The sequence below is a fragment of the Augochlora pura genome, chromosome 3 (assembly GCF_028453695.1).
Source record: "Augochlora pura isolate Apur16 chromosome 3, APUR_v2.2.1, whole genome shotgun sequence".
In the NCBI taxonomy this organism is placed as follows: Eukaryota; Metazoa; Arthropoda; class Insecta; order Hymenoptera; family Halictidae; genus Augochlora; species Augochlora pura.
The window spans coordinates 8,098,494-8,116,831 of record NC_135774.1 but is presented as its reverse complement, the minus strand read 5'-3'; the positions used below and the strand labels follow the sequence as shown (position 1 = coordinate 8,116,831).

The window sequence follows — 18,338 nt, the reverse complement described above, 5'->3', positions numbered from 1 at the left end:
CAAATGCAAAGGAAATTCAAATGGACGTGTGTGTAACCAGTAGCATACGATAGCATACGATAGCATACTGAAGAGTATAAGAATAGTATAGTATTTCTACAACTTACAAAAATTAACACTATTTTTGTAGTCATACGACATCTTTTAATATTTTAATCTAACACTATTTTTACCAAATGGGTCAAAAGACATCTATTAAAACTACAATTCGACCCTATCTGTATCAAATAGGTCAAAGGACACCTCTTATTAATTTAGAACGATCTTCTAAATTTAATCACTTTCATATGAAGATTGTAAAACTAATTTGATAAAAGTATTAGAGTGACCCACAAGTTTCTTCCTTTTCTGTTCAAGTTTAAGTAACTTAATTTAATGTCAAAACACTTTGCATTTTTATTTACGTATGAGATTCAAATTTTAATCTCTAAATTAATTACTTGTAACTTACTTTAACGTAGCATACTTGCAAACTATACAGTACACAAATTCTGAATGACTTCAATAACTAGTCTGTATGTTTTCTATCCTGTACCCCACAACTTTGGTTATCATTAAAATATCTCTTTTCTTCTCACATTACTGAGATTAAAAAGTGATCTTACTATTTGAGAAATACTTTCTCTATTTAATAAGTTTCTCAGTCTGTCAGCAATATTTACAAAAATTCAAATTATTCTAAAAGAATCAATAAAAATTATTTTATTCAATCGGAAATAATATAATTAGTTTCTAAAAACGGAAATTATGTATAACATGTTCTAATTAATTTTCCGTATCAGTTTTAAATAGATTTTCATTTAAGTACCGCGATTTTCTTATCTTTTGGTTAATGTTTGCGATGATCCGGTAACATTAAGTAATAGAAAAATGTAAAATGTTTGGCCGAAATATCCCTAACGTAAGGTTCCGTTTAAACTTGTCGAACGAGCAGTATAGTATGTACAAAATTGACGAAATCAATAGCTAATGCCGGAGGATTCAAACGTGCAAGGGTTTCTCAGGTTCCCTTTTTTTGCCTTTTACCATGAGATAGTCAGGCAACATCAAAATGCAGTGTCTTATGTCGTCTTGAATAAAATCAACGGATAATATACCCCGTAAATTTTCATTAAAGTCATAAAAATTAGACCATTCATAAACTACTTTACATTAAGGGCAACGAAAAAATTAATATCACAATTAATTGGAAGTTGTCAATATCAGTTATCAAGATATTGTTATCATCATTAGCAACAATGGAAACGTGAAATCTAAACGACAATCTACAGATACAAGACACTGATTTTGGAGGAACTGTAAAAATATAGGAGATTTCTTACCATCTCCGACTCTCATGACTGCTGGTATAGCAACTGATACAGCTTCCACATTTCCTTTGCCGACGTTACTTGTTGCGTGTTGCATGAATGTTGCCCTGTTGACAAAATGAAACTGAATTAGTGACCTGAAGGGAAAACAGACATTGTCTTTTATTTCTCCATGATAAACGTTGCTATTATATGGTCTAATTAGTTAGATATTTATTTTTAGGTCTGAATTTAATCCGTCAATTATCTGCAAGATGTTCTTTACACTTTAACATCAATTATTTGAAACTATCTATTTTACTATTTGACAGTCTCAGAAGTAATGAAATAATTGATGAAATTTTTATTTGAGCTTGATCACTTTCTTTGGTATTTTCTCAGAAAGGATATTATTTTATAAAACACTATTTTATACAACTAAAACTTTATATCCACGTTTTATCTGAAGCTTTATGGATATTTAGAATTATACGAACTTATGGGTCTTTCATTTTAATTTAAGTGATAAGTGAATTAAAGACTAAGTTCAGAAAAACATACAGAATGATGTATCTATTTAAAATGTTTCGTAGACTCCAAGTTCTAAGTAACTTTCCTAATATTTTGAAGGAGTATCTGCAACTTCGTTCAAGTTTCAAATCGCCTCGGGCAGAGAATTCTTTGCTTAAATTACAAATGATTAAAATCAAAGCGGTGGAAAAGTATCACTGAGTAAAGTTCATACCGTTTTCTAGCTTCTACATAGCTTCTATATCTTTGTCTCAAAAACTCTTCCATGATACGAAGTTACAAAAAACGCAAGCTCGAGAACCATTTAATCAGTTTCGTCGCGTACGACGAAAAGAAACTGGCATCTCCGGGGCTCAGTTAGCATCGATAATTGTCCCACATCTTTGCAGGACCGTATCATACTGTTCACAGGCCTAAAGCACGTGTTATTATAAGATATATGCGAAAAAAGCAATGTTCCGTGTTTTCTAAAACAAAATTATAAATTTTACTAATTCTATGTGCAACATTAAATTAATACGTGCGGCTATAGCTGTTGCTAGCATTAAACAGTAAAAGATGAACATGATATAAGAATAAAAAAAGTAATTTGTAGATTTTTCACAAAATGAGTAAAAATAAAAGCAATTAGTGTTTCATGTTTTCTACTATTATTTACTTTCCTATCCTTTTAAATAATAATAATAAATTATAGTAATAACCTATTATTTTGTAAAAACAGTAACAAATTGATATAAGAAATGAGTAAAGGAATTGAAAATAAATCAGTTTCTTTAAACTTGTAAACCAGAGTATCTCTTAAACAACGAACAATCGTCATTAGAAATGATAATTGATCATTACAACTTGTAAAATACAAGAAGACTAGTGTATATTAATAAATATATTGTGACATTACTTTATGTTTAGTAAAAACAGTGCAGAAAATCTGTTCCCTTTCTGAAATTTTACGAAGGTAATTCACGAAAATGAAAATTTGTCCGATCGTCGTTCTAATCAATCCTGTACTCATTAGCTCTAAAGAATTTTCAGATGAGATTTTTCTAGACCCACTGCAGCTACCGTGTTCATCGTACAGAGACGCACCTGCTTGCCTCGTGCAGTTTCAATTAACAAATTAGCACGTCGAGCGAAAGCAAAGCTTACTTTAAAGGCGACACGCTGTCCTCAACCATGGTGGAGCCCTCGTCTCCCTCGATGCCGAAGTGATCCTTGGCCTTCTGCTTCTTTAGGATGATGTCGATGTAACCGGAAATCAGCTGTAGGATTTGCTCGGCCTCGGTGGTTTGGACGCTGTAATATTGGTCAGAGTAATCGCCGAAGTCAAGGGTGAACGTGTTCGGAGAGGCTCCCCAACGTCGAACGGTGGTCAACGGCCAGGTCTTCAAGATCTCTTTCGTCTTCTCGTCGAGTCGCAGCACCGAGTCCTTCGTGACGCCGAGCAAACGCGGCACGAGCTTGTTCTTGCCTTTCATCTTCTCCTTTACCAGGAAGAACGTCACGCCGTATGTGCTCAACGACCTTGCCGTTTTCGTGTAAAGGACCTTAGCGTCGAGCTCGGAGACGGCCGCGTGTTTCTTATGCTCCGCGAAGATCTTCTTTTCGATTCCCTTCACCTTAACGTACGATTGCGGCAAAAACTCCTTCAGGCTGTGGAAACGTTCCATTTTGGGTTAATTTTAATGCAGATACGACGATAGAATTAGTATTTTACGTTTTAACCAGTTCATCTGATTAATTTTGTAACGGTTATAAGAACAGTTCGACAGTTAATTGAGGAGAAGTGACTGAATTTGGAAAATAATTATTTCGAAGGAATATGTTACGAGGCGTCAATTACAAAAATAATCGCAAGAAACTCATTATTTGTCATCTTTCCTTTAGTTTGTTACAATAAAGCTAGAGAAATTTTATGTTGCATGAAAATTCGCAGTATAATTATTATGAATACTTTGTTGATTACCTTTAGTATTTTTATATTTGTCCAAGAGTAACAAGAATTAATTTTGATTATTTTCAATAAAAAGAAATTCATGTAACCATAAGATCACTATTGAAAATGCAATATTAAAGCAATTTTTGTTTTAAAATTGTATTAAACAGTCATCTCTTGAATAATAAAACAAAATCCTACTAAAGTATCATAATAAATAACGCAATGAGTATAACATTAAAAAAAAAAAAATTAGAAAATATCTATTAATCATGAGATTACTATTCGCAATGAACTATTTAATCAATTTTCTTTACAAAATTCTATTAAACATTTTTTTCTACAATCTACATTTCACAATAATGATCAAAATATCTTTTCAAAGGCAGTCACAGTTCTAACAATGCCCTCCTCTGTTTCTCAGAAAAATTTGCATTGTTTGCTCGACAGTAGGTCAGGGTAAAAAAATGTTTAATTTAGGATCTTACTCGAGAAAGCCCGGTTTGTGCTTGTCCTCCTTGTAGTCGCCAAATTGTATCTGACATTGTATTCCGGCGAAAATGCAAGCTTTCTCCTGAGTAACCGGATGCGTGCCGTCTAGAATTGCATCCCTTGCTTGAACGTACAAAAGGGATAATTGCACGGGATCCCGGCTGTCGATATTTTGATCCGAGAAGAAAAACTTCCTCCGCAGCAACACCGTCTCCGACTCGTCTATTCCTTGCTCCCGCAACGTCTTACTGGGATCTATCCAATTCACTATGAAAAGAGATTACGGTTTCTCTCAGTGGATTAGATAAGCAGAAATAGGGGAACACGGCGGAGATCGCAAGTGTATTAAAAAAAATTGCAAAGAAATAGGAAGAGCCTTCGGTCGATGAAAAACAATTTCCGGTTACAGAACACTGAAGGTTTTCAAAGATTTGATTAGATGTTTGTTAAATATATCAATAGCAAGCGATGTGATTTCCAAGTTTCGTGAAATTGAAATGAATTTTCAAATTTTAATTTCAAAAGTATATTGTTAGATGAAAATTGTTGTATTATTAGAAATAATAGTATGTATATAGTATAACTATATTTGTTATTAGATTGTGAACTTAATGCAATTATTACGGAATAGCGATGTAATATTTTTAATCTATTGAAATGATTAAAGGATTTGGTTCCAACTTCGATTTGAAAAATCGATATGTAAAAATCGAAAATCTATATGTAAAATTTAATTAATTCGCTAGATATCGTTTCATTTGTCAACTAGTATGAATAAAAGGAATAAGAACAGCTTTACTTAACACGCTATTTACCAAAAGCCTATTATGTAAAAGGCTTTTCGATCATATACATAATTATAGCCTCAAAGTAGCTTCCGTATCGTCACAAATATTTCAAAAATACCAAAAGACTATAAAGAAATAATAGAAAATATAAATATACAAATACGACATATCTCGAAGTTATTGTTTAAATATCGCTAAGAATATTTAAGTCTATAATTATTCACACCACTGAAAATAAAAACCAGCGATCTTGTTTGAAATAAAAATTTCGGCAGAATTTGCCAGATTCCAGTATCCCCAATAATTTTTTGAATCATGTTGCTTTCGAACACTGATCTAGGAAATCCTCGGCCATGATCTTCGTTACAAAAGAAAAACTGTCAGGCAACTGCCGGCAGATAAAGGGTTAACGTAGAAACGTAACGCGCGGATAGAACTGCCAAGCGAAGCGACAGGTTTCCGCGAAACGAACGGATTAAAGTTCAATCGAAATGATTTCCAGTATCGTTACCTTCGTCGTCGGTCTTCAGTTTCTTCCTGAGCTGGTCCATCTTCGCGTCCCGTTCGCCTTTCTCCTCCTTCTTTCTCTTGAGGGTGAGGGTGCCGAAATTGCCCGGCTTTTGATTCTCGGTCTCCTCGTCGGCCAGCTCCCGCACCAGCGAGTATTCGTCATGATTCGTGATGCCTATCTTCGTGCAAATTACTACCATAAGATTGGCGACGGGTTGACTATCATCCACTAGCAGTGTCTTCAGCGTTCCATCCAGCATGCGCACTCTGAGGGTCCGCAGTTTGCGCCGGTACTCGAGAAGATCGCTGTTCCTCAGAATGTAATAATCGAGATTCCGTCCTGGCTCCAGCCAGACTCCTTTCTTGACGTCCTCGTCGGCAAGGAATAGTCCGTAGTCCTTGGCTACAACGGAGAACGATCGTTATAGCGTCAACGGGGACCGGAAACAACGATGTTAAGTTTATTTGTTTAACACTTTCGCGACGCAATCTTGCGTCGTTACAAAGTCTTTATTAAATGATTATAATACACTTTACCGACCGGTTGCCTATAAATTGGCTTTAACAATAGATATAAAATAGAATCAGTATTGTTTATCACGTTGACGCCGGCGTGCATAACCGATGGGGTCACACGTGTCTGTCACGTGACGGACAGCGTGTATTTACGTATTTTATTTTATCTCTACGTTATAGACAGACATTCAATAGTAGAAACAAAAATTCAATATTACAAACTTAACATAATTATGTAATTTTTTTAAATTTCGGGCGCCGTCTCGCAGAGAAAACCGAGAATATCGACGCCGGCGTTAACGTGTTAATGCCGATGTTAATATAAAATATAACGATTTTAGTAGATTTAGTTGCCCTATAATAAAAAAGGTAAATACTAAAGAAAGTACCTTCACGAAAGTGGATTTAATATTTTTGTAAACAAAAAAAAAGGCGCATATAAGTATTCGTGCGCGAAAAAGTAATGACCGGTCGATAAAGTGTTAAACCAAAGTTGAAGGTTCAACTGAATACGAGAAACGTGGTTCTAGGTTATATAAAATTCTTTAGCTGAATACCAGCAACATAGTTCTACATCATTTGAATTTTATGCACACCCTCGGCATTAATTATCTGGCAAATTGAAATCGACTCGTGGATAACCCGTGAAAAATTCAGATAACAGTTCAGAACGAGGCAATTGTACAAATTGTTACACAAGCTTAATTATTATTTACTTTACCAGCATTTAATCGTAAAAGAATAAATGATATAACAAGTAAAGAAATTTTCCATTTTATTAAATACTCGTGTTACATCAAATCTGATCGAAACATGTTTTATACAAAACTACATCCTGCTTTTAAATGGAGTAACTTTTGATTTCAACATTTCTTCTGAAAATGTATTGCTATCCAAATATTAAAAGTTTTCATATGCACATTTTATAGATCTTATTTTGAAAAATCCTATTAAGTTTTTTAATAAGCATATACTGTATACTTGTTTATTTCACGGTCCAAATATCCCACCTACAGTTCGTCATTTTAACCCTGAAACACCCTGTACCGTAAAATCCATTGAATATTTTCATAATTCCGTTTCCAAGCGATTTTCGTGAAAACACCGCGAGAAATCCATGGGTCCGGTTATAAACATCGTAAACCGTGCACCGTTGCGAAATTGGTCCGCTTAAATAAATTTCAATCGTCCACCGGCGCAAAACGGAAATTAGCATAAATTCGCATCGTCGTAATTTCGAGATTAATAAAAACCGTATTGCATCCGGCCGGCCATTGAATTATATTCATTAACGTCGCCGTGAATATCGCTCGTGCGACGAGGACACGGTCGCGCGTTTCCCCCCCGTGTCTCCGCGGAGGACGTTTACCATAGGTCGCTGAATATTTTAGGTAGAAGCAGCAGAGCTTACGTTGGCCCATGTTGCTCGCTTCGACGAGCTTCTCCCTGATAATACGGCAAGCGTCGTAAACGGATGTGCTCGGGTCGAATTGCATCGTCTTCGTTGCGTTTTTCTCCGGGATGTAGATGCGCAAGGATAGGGTGGCCATTGCGACTGCCTGGGGTGATCTGCGTGCAGGGAAACCACCGGAATCACTCGACTGAAACACAGAAATAAGTTCGTCAGAAGAGCTTTTAAACTGTTTACGCTGCGATGGTTACGTAGCTTCGCGCGTTCGCAGCAAAGCGAAGCGAATTCGCGTATTTTATTTGCTACGCGAGAACAGAGCTCTACCTGTTTCTATGCGTTTCGCTACGTGTTTCACCATTCGCGCGATATTCATCGTTTTTCCTTTCAAATTTCTCTTTGTTCAACACATTCGTGTTGTTTCCTTATTTATTTTGATCTTTTATATCATTTGCTATTGACTTTTCTTTCAATCGGTTTCAAGTTATCCTAAAATTGTGATAAGTGTCGTAGGTGTAGGTTCGTACAGTTTTCATTTTAATTACTTTTGTACACATACGTATATACATAATGATTCATTTTTCTTATTTAAAGTCGCACGAACGTCAAAGTTTATTAGCGAATATTCTGTGTTCAAATTGTTGCAGATATATTAATTTAAGTTTATTATTTGAATGAGACTTTTGCAAAATTTTAAAGCAATCAGAGAAGTATTAAAAAATGTTGTTTTTTAAACTTTACCATTAAATGAATAAATTGTATCAAACTAAGGTAAATATTAAAACTACCTGTAACAGAGATTGTTAGAGAAACTATTTTGACAAAGTGAACAAAAGTTATACAAATTTATTCTCAGTGAATGCAAATAGAAACAATTTACTCACTCACTCTTAATAAAAATTAATTTTCAGAATTTCTGAACAACTGGCGCCATCGCGAAGAGCACAACAGAGTTTATGCGTATATACGATTTCCATTTTACAGCCGAATCGAGTGCAACAAGTTGCAACGGATTGGTCATTGTATTTTCTGTGCGGGGATTATCATTCTATTTGAACGTGTAATTGCACGGTGCGCTGAGGAATAATTTAATAGAATTATAATATATATATATATATGCATATATGCAACAGCGCTACGTTGTCGTAAATTTTCAGAACATCTCACACTTTGTTAACTCCAGTTCCTAAACTAATTTTCCTATCAAAATACATTGAATCAGGCGCTTCCGTAATAGAATTTCAATTCTGCAGAAATAATGTTTGCTATTAAGCAAACAAATTAACAGCAGCCTGAAAACATTTTCGAAAAATCTTACGAAGAAATCAGTAACAAAATCTGATTTGTTATTTAAGTTGAAGATGATACAGAAGTACTCAGAATAACTTGTAATTAAACAATGTCCAGTAAGAAATTAAAAACTGATAATAACAGGCCATATTTATAGACATAATATATAGATGTAACAAAATTCTATATTTGCTATTTAGCAAATTGCAAATTGGTTTATTTAAATTGTCATAGATAGTCCGCGAATTTTTATCCAAAATGAACATTGTCTATATCAATTGCAAGATATTGATATAGCACAGAGATTTATTTCTCCTTTTATTAACTTTAACAAGTTGCAAGGAATGTAACAGTATTTTCGAACTTATCTACAGTTTTAATTACTACATATTAAGTGCACAAACATCCGCGGTCTAATTATTATCTGTAATGATTGCGGACACCTGATAGCTTAATTATGTTGCCACGTTGTTGTATAATCGATATACGCGGCTATGTAATCGAGGTGTTGTCGTACCGTCGTCAGCAACAAAAAGAGAATTTCGGTCGCATGTAATTATTAATTAGACCGCGAATTTTACGCAATTTTGGCAAAATGTCAAACAGATTCGAAGAAACTAAGTATGTCGGTGCGCGAATTTCAACTTGTTACAATTATTGAAAGAAAAACTCAATTTTTACTTGACCTCTATGCCTTGAAAATGATGCAGATAATTTTTATCACTAGTCCACTCATAATTAAAAATATCTTCCTTAAATTGATAATAATTAAACTGTGGATCTTCGTGTAAAATAAAAATTTTGTTCCGCAATTGCGTAAAACAAGCGTCAAATAAAAATGTATTTGCCTCTTTAATTGTCGCAATGAATTAAAAACAACGTAACAGTAACAATAAAATCCGTGGTCTGATAATAAACATCGATATGTGCGGGTGATTGTGACTAAGATAACATGCAATCGCATAATCGAATGATGAATGAAAATTTCAAAGCGATTCAAATTGTAATCTGTCGAAAATATTGCGCGTGGAATTAGCATGTAAAATTAATGATAACGTAACAATTCTATATTTAAAGAAATGATAAAATATTATTATCAACATTACGATTCGACATCTCACAGCTCTGATTTTCTCACGTGTCTCACGTAAGATGATTTCTCCCCTGTAACTAGACAATGAATAACCGAGCGAGTAGATCATCACCGGCACGCATATCGATCTCCTACGGCAACGATACGATTCCCATAGAAGTTTGTCACGGGGTGCGGTACGGGACCCGTGTAGTTGATAGGCGCGAGAGCCACCCCCGTCACGGAGTATCCGGCTAATAAAAATAAATTGTGAGCAGCTCGGGCCTAATTAAATCGATCCGGTGAAACGAGGCCTCTCATTTGCTCTCTGCGGGGGTCGTGAACACCACCGTCGAGCTTTATTTGCATCAACAAGTTACGGAATAAGCCGCGAGCGTTATACGAATAAATCACCGTAATGAAGACGAGTCGACTGTCTCGTTCCACTCGTGACACGTCTAATTGCTGACGAGAGAGCACCGGCTCGAAAGCTTTCTTCGTTGCTGTGGAAACGTTGTTTTATTTAACGACTATGTTTTCGATGCGCTATAGAACCGTGAAGGTCGAGACACAAGATTCTTCCTTTGATATTCAACAAGACTCTACCTGTTTAATTGTTTCCATTAAATCGTATTTATCTGGTTGTTACAGTTAAATAGTATTAATTTCACTGTTTTAGTTAAATTGTATTTATTTCATTGTTACGGTTAAATTGTATTTATTTTATTGTTTTAGTTCAATTTCACTGTTTTAGTGAATTTCATTGTATTAATTGAATTAGGTCTATTTCATTGCTTTAATTTCATTTTTAACTAATTCGTCGTATTGATTGAATCGTGAAGATTTCATTACATTAATTAAATTTTAACTAGTTCATTTTATCAATTAAACCGTAACTAGTTCATTGTATTAACTAAATCGAACCTGTGTCATTTTATTAATGGCAGTCTCTCTAAGCAACTTTCACTTCTTTCAAAATTAAAATAAACGAGAATTTTTGTTTCTTAATTATGAAAAATTTTATGAACAGTTATTGTGCAACTTTTAGACTCATACCACAGTTTGCATTTATTTAATCGTAACACAATGTAACTTGTTTATCACTAAATTTGAACGAACAACGCGGCTTTAATATTAACAAGAGGTATGCAAATCTTGTTCTTTGTTTCAAACAACGTTCAACGATTCTTGGTAACATTTCCCGTGGTCTTGTAGCGTTCAACAGTTGCGAAAAGCTCGAGATGTTTATGCAAATTTTGAATTTGCATGCATTAATTTACGGAAGTGACTGAGTTAAGTAAGAATTGTGGTAGGAAAAAGCTCGTTTCACGTTGAAAATAATATATAACATATTTTAAGATTCAGCATAAAAAATACCGTGCAGTGTATTCTGCAGAATTTAATTAAGAAAATAAAATTTCGCTAATTTCTGCTTCTTTGAAATTTATACACTAGAACAGACGTTTACGTCAACATTTTTCTGTTTAATTATTCTTAATTTTAGATATTACTAGGACAAAACAGCAAATAAATATAATATACATATTGTATTGCAAATGTAGAACGATAAATCTATTATTTTAAATTTATAGTTTACATTTTCCAGAGAATTTGAAGTCCATCGTAGCATTCTTATTTTGTTTATAATGAACAACCTTTTAGTTGACGTAGAAAATTCACCTTTCATTCTAGTTCTTGCGATGTTCATTAAATATTAATTATTAAACTTCGGCCAATTAAACGAAATTTATTGAATTTTAATTAATAATACTTAAAGACAGTTCTCTGTCGGTGTAATTGATTGAATGTTAAACTAATTCTACTTCTTTCTCTATTGACGAAATTTTTTAAACATTGAACTAATAAGTAGAACATAAAATTCATTAAACGGTCAACTAATTAATCGTACTCTCTTCGCAGTTTATAAAAATTCTGAAACCCGGAATAGAAATTTAATTGCAATTCCAACAAACAAATTCAGCTACATAACAAAATTTTGCGAGTATCTATTCAAGTAATAAAACGTTCGATACACTTAATATACTTACATAGTCAACAGTAAATTTCCCCTACCCGTAAGCCCATGTTAATTATTCGAAAGCTGGTTGCTTCGTGAAATACGATTTCGCGTTTCAACCCTTTGATTCGGGGTCGCCGAGACGCGATTTGTAAAAAGGAATTCCACGAGAGAACGCGAAGGGCTAAGCGTGGTTATGTTAATTGAAAACTTGATTAATTACAAAGTTTCTGTGTTGATGAAATAGTTCCAACCAAAGGAGAAGCAGATTATTCGTCTCATCCCGTGGTCCTTGATTCTGTTAAGAAACAGAAGCCACGAGTGGATTAAGGATTCCGACGTTACGCGGGTTTGTATAAATCCTCGTGCAATTTTACACGGAATTCTGCAGACTCGGGAATAATAATTTACAGATTTCTTTGCTTCTTATTGGATTTAAATGAACCCGACGGTTTTAATTCGTATATACTAGAAAATAAACTCCGTTTAAGAAACACTCTCGTATGAATTATTTAAAAATAACTTCTTGTATCGGGGGAAAATCAAATTATTAATATAATAACAGTAATTCTTTTGCAATCGAAAATCTATTTTATTTAAAATCATTTTTGCATTACGAGAACATCGAATTGTTGAAATATAATTTAGTTCTTTACATTCTGTTTATTCCAATAATTAGTCACAGGAATTTATTTTTGATTCCTTTATTATTATATTAATCCACAAATATCAACTTCAAAATATTAACGAAGTTAAAGACAAGTTATTATTAATTATTAAATTATGATTATTAAGAATCTTTCTTCGAGTTACTAGAAGATCAAATCATTCAAATATAATCGAACTTTCTGTTACAATATCCTTGGTACTAATAATTTAATCATTAGCCTATGGGCTTAAATGAATAATTAGAAGTGCCTGCAGTATTATAAGAGGCAGGAGTTAAATAAACATTTATTTCTGTTCTTAATAATCGCAATGAGTATAAAGTAATAAAGCAGTAATTTGCAGTGGCTTCGATATTTTCAAAGAAGCGGTCGGTCGACCGATGTAAGAACACTTACGACTTTCAAAATATCGATACAAAGATGGCGGCGGGTGTTGTGTGTATGCGTGTGTCAGTAGAGGACACTAACAATAGACTGTGACTGCAACGAAGAAACATGAAATATAGATTGTGGATCGTTCAATTATTTGATGGTCCACTCTATAAGCCTCGTCAACCGTTTCAAAATTCCTTTGAACCGCCCGACAGAGGATGATGAACAATAAAAAGGTTCCGAAGATATAGTTTTCGCAAAAAGTTGCGACAATAAAAGCGGTCGACACTCCATGTACACTAAATTACAAAAACCGAAGGCGTACGAAAGCTGATTCTGTAAAGTGAGAGTTGCAAATAAAATTAAAAACCAATTTTGTAACTAATTTCTGTAATCAAAACGTAGAATCCACTACAAAGCAACATTTACAACAATATTTCATTTACAAATTTAACGTTAATACGTGCTGTGTTCTGTATAATTTTTCACAGAGATTCATTGTTATTTCATTGGCTATTGATTTATGCAAATATTCACTATTTAATACCGGGTAAATATTTTAAATGTATAGCTGTTTTATTAATAGACTGTCGATCTTTATTAAAAAATAAAATTGTTTATCTAAATTGCAATGCATAAAAGCGATGCGCTAGTTCTTTTTCTAAATTTTAATAAGCTCAAATCGGTACATCGACATCCTTCGTTTCTTCTAATATTTTCACTGTCTTAAATTATTCTCGTGTTTGCCATAATCGCATAAAATTCACAGTCTATATCAATTACGTACAGGGAGACCATCGAATTTTTATACCATATTATTCTGTCACAAGCTTTCGAATGCGAAGAAAATATTTCGAACAGTGCATCCTAACTCCATATACCACTTGTTACTTTATCTCATTGTTTGCCGATATTTTGTTTGGAGAAAAGTTTCATTGCTTAAAAAAAGGAGGATAACAGAACACGCAGATAAGGCAACTTTTGTTGACCGCGGTTGAAAGAATAAACTTTTTCTCATATAGCTAAAGTGTGCAATTATTAATTGTCTCTGCACAAATGCTAGATTTACAAAAAGCAGCTGTTTTATATTAGTTTACAGAAATATGCACCATTATTGATCTTTAACGAGCGTTATTATAATATTTACCGCAAGTAATATATATGTTGAGTAAATAAATGTATCTCTATGATAATCACAAATTAACAAATTAGTGACTGGTTATTTTAACAGCATTAATGCTTCCAGCAATATCGAATTGCAAAAGTCACAGTCAATTATTTGGCAAAAATCAATTTCCGTCCGTCCCTAATCCAGTTCCTGCGAGAGAGATGTCGGTACGATTTGAAAAAATATATTCGACACCCACGGGGATGATACACGAACGCGATATATTGCGGCGAAAGGCCCGGTCACGAAGAGATCACCAATTATAGGCTGTTTCGTTCGTTTATTCGGTTTTTTTTTACGCGTCCCGACGGGGGTGGCGCGGATGACGGGTGGTCCACACGCATAAATTCGTCGCTGGCGCGGCGTACGCCAATGTGGACTTCCACCCTTACAGGTTGCCAGGCAACGCAGGTCTCTGACTGTGTCAAACTCGAGCACGACCACCCGAGACCATCCCTTCTTACAACCCCAGCCTGTCGAAGCCTCTCTCTTCCTCCCCCATTGCACTTTTCTTTCTTCTCTCCTCGTGCCGGACCAACATTCTTGTTTTTCCCCGTACCCGCTCTCCTTCATCCCCCCCACCCCCACCCCCCGCGCGTGCCGCGTCGCCGCCCTTCTTTCCTCGAGAATTTTCCACTCTTTTCGTTTCCTTGTCCCTGCGCGCCCTTCCGCTTATTTCCTTCTACTCCTTATCCATCTAATTTTCACTCTTCGCTTTCCCGCTGTTGCACGTCGTCGCCGCTTGCTGCTACACAGGCGCTCTCTCTCCCAATTCGTTTGCGGATTTTATTTTCACTCCGGACCTCCAGATTGTATTTTGCAACAGTGTTTACCGAGGGCTGTTTGTTTTCGACTTAATCGCTCGGCGGTTCGTTTGTTTCTCGCTTATTCTTCCGGCATTTTCGGCCCGTCGTTGTTAAATCAACTTTGCTGCTGAAATTTCTTCGTTCGGCGATTCATAATTGAGCAGACACCATTTAGCGTGCTTCCGCGGGCACGAATACGTTTTCGAATCGTTTGCTCGATTTTTGCTCTCCTAAGATACGAATGAATGCAGGTGCTGACGCGAAAGGGATATTGTTTATAATCTTCGAGCGAGTGTGTGGTTTTAATTGATACGTTTCTTAAATTATATCAAGTGTTATTTTTCTTCGAAGCTTTCATTGTACTTAGTTTGAATTGTTGAAACTCTTAAGTTATTAGTTATATTCCTTGCGGAATTTTTACTATCTATAATTGCGGAATTTTCACAATGAAATCTTATCTTTCTTTGATATTTTCTGAAGCGATTACTGTCTTCGTTCGTTATAATTTTAAATCCACATCAATTAAATTTCACTTTTCATTCAATTATCAACTGTTCTTATTCTTAATCGGTTTTAATTTTCATTTTATATCAGTTAAATACTGCTTTCTTCTGAAATCTTTATTGATATTATAATTGTTACGATTTTCAGTTTTTGCACCAATAAAATTCAATTTTATCTAAGATTTCTATCGTTCTTACTTTTAGTATTTACAATGTTCGACTAATATCTACTAAATCTTACTTCGCAATGCCGTCAATATTAATTAAAAATTGTTAAAGTTATGTAACTTTTAAATTTGTTTCCACACTTTATTTGTACACTAATCACTATTAACAGTATCTTTTAAGGATTATTGCAATTTCACAAAGGGATGCATAGGATGTAAATAAAATAATAGTAATAGTAATTAAAGGCATCATTTCATCGCCGAGTGGTACCAGGAAAACGAGTGAAACAATTTTGGCCAGCGATCGAGGTGAAACAGTGGTGCGCGCGCGACGCGCGGTTTGAAAGACAGTGGACGTGCCGCAGACGCGGGTTCTACACGGGACGAAATGAAATAAATGGCGAAACAACCCCCGGCGCGATCCATTATCCGATCCGATGCCATTCCCACTGCAGAAATTGATTCGCCGTTGAACAAAGTTGCTTCACTCGACCGCGGTACGTCACTTTCCAATTTCCATGGAATGTATTTAGAGGAATGACCTCATTAGCCGCAATTGGGTCAACCCGAGAGACGAGTGCATCCGCGCGGCCACGATATGCACTCCGACACACCGTCCGGATCATTATTTATATGCTCGACGAGCGTCGTTAACGCGCGGACGCGTTTCACGATCTCGTGACGATAACACGACAGCGTCTTCTCGAGGGATGCGCGCGTGGGTTTCGGTAAATTTTTTTTCGATGGTCCCTACAACCGTGTGTCACACCCGTCGGTCTAGCCGACTATTCCGGGCCGGTCGGTGTTAATTGCCCGTTAAATTTTCTGTGTCGCGTTTGTTCTGCTCCCCGGCCCTCGCGATGCTGCGAGAATGCGCTGTTCTGATTTTTCAACCGTCGTATTCTGTCCTGAACGCGGGCAGCGAAGATCGATGTGGACAATGCAATTACGGCTCCGATTTTCTTTGGAATAGTTTGTGGAATAAAAAATATAAAGGTACAAAATAAAAAAGTATACTCTCGATAGACAGGTACTACATAACTAAGATACATAATAATTTGTAGGAACAACTTACAAAAATATTATAACGATACGAAATGATTTTCATTTAACTAATTGTAATCGAATCGAGTTCACGTTTAGGTTTTGGACACATTTTAATCGGTACGATATCACCAATCCGTTGCAACTGTTGGTATCGAGAAAATATTGAATTGTAACTAGATTTAATTTTTACCAAATTATGTTCGATAAATAATTTGTTTCTCGGAAACGAAAAAAGAATCAGAGTTTATCAGAAGATTATTTATAATTTCATTCTCAAATGGTCTCGAGGTACAATTTATAGTTTATATTTTATATTGTAAAAGTATTCCAAAGAAATAAAAGAAAAAAGAACGTATTCGCTTGAATAAAAATACTATACATATTCGCATGAAGTATTTTCATTCGAATGAAGGATTCGAGTAAAATTCATTAACGTCATTGAACGGATACCTTTGTTTGATTTATCGTATTTTCTGCAATGAATTTCACGAAGTTCTATTAAATATTGTGCAAATATTCTTCTTCGTTTAAAAAATAGTGAGAGCACGAACATTAAACAGGAATTTGCGATAACAACGTTTAATCTCTACGCGACGAATAAACTTTCCCACAGCTGTCGTCGTTGTCCCGTGTCACGCATTAAAAGTATTCTCCTAATTCATCAATCTGCTTTCAGACTGTCCGTTTTTTACGATTTTCACTTTCCACAGAATAATCCATTATTTTATGCACGGCGAAGAGGGAGAGATTTATTATCTTGTAATTAATATTCTCGTCAAATATTTATAGCTCCACTGCTATATCCTTTTTCACACGTGGAGCTATTTTTACGTTCTTATTTGTATGCAAATAATTTTTCGGTGCAGTGAACTTTGGACGCATAGCGCTGGAATAACAATTACGCGACGTAACTGTTCATTTCGGTGCAACGAGGACAGAGAGACTGTGACAAAATAGTAAAAGAATACCTTCCATAGAATATCTTAATAGAATAATCTCTGATAACGTAATTACTTTAGAAATTTCTTGAAAATATATTTCAACGAAATAGTACAGTGGTATTTTAAATTATTTTTCTACCGTCTGTGATAATAAATTTTACGCAATAACGAATGCTAGCTGGTTATTCGTACTTATTTTTATTTAAAAATATTTTCATTTCACACGCCGACTGACACTGAAAACTTCTTTATTTCGTTTGCAATACGAACGCATTATTAATAACTAAACCGTGAATTTTTATGTATTTTAAGAATCGTATGGTAAAATCCTATGGTAAAAAAGCATAAATCGAATGAAAATATTTTTCCTCTTTTAATAATTTCAATAAGTTGTTTATGATATAAAAATGTTCTCCAGTTCCTCTCACATATTTGCAATTTTGTTTCTAATCCGGTTCTTATAGCAAACCATCCATAAATTCTGCGGTCTCTTGATAAAAAATAATTAATTACCGAATGCCACAGCTTTTACTTTGCAATTCGCGTTACTTGAACATTTTGTCGGATCCGAATTGTTATTGTTTCCGAATAATTTGGTAACAGTAGCGACCAATGTCTCGCCGAGCACTCAGCATCGGTTAAAATTAGCAGAATGACGGTGCGTAGCACTTTCAATTCCTACTATTGCGTCTATGTTTATTAGGAGTGTTGCAATGCTTGAATTTCTGAACAATCTGAAGATTAAAATTAAGATTAAAAAATTAGAACAGTGGCTAGCTAATTGCCCGAATTAATGATTAACGCGACTATAAACAACGAA

General features: G+C 34.9%; 1 protein-coding gene across 1 annotated transcript in view; it reads right to left on the bottom strand.

The window, feature by feature from the left end:
* The window catches only part of Rhea (Talin_middle and talin-RS domain-containing protein rhea), a 112,906-nt gene that overhangs the window by 24,248 nt on the left and 70,320 nt on the right, over positions 1 to 18,338 (bottom strand). Inside the window, exons 4-8 of the mRNA XM_078197483.1 lie at positions 7,471 to 7,660; positions 5,545 to 5,946; positions 4,242 to 4,512; positions 2,967 to 3,470; positions 1,323 to 1,417 (exon numbers count right to left, since the gene is read on the bottom strand). Coding sequence (XP_078053609.1) covers positions 1,323 to 1,417; positions 2,967 to 3,470; positions 4,242 to 4,512; positions 5,545 to 5,946; positions 7,471 to 7,609 — 1,411 coding nt within the window. The 5' untranslated portion in view covers positions 7,610 to 7,660. The remainder of the gene's footprint in view (positions 1 to 1,322; positions 1,418 to 2,966; positions 3,471 to 4,241; positions 4,513 to 5,544; positions 5,947 to 7,470; positions 7,661 to 18,338) is intronic.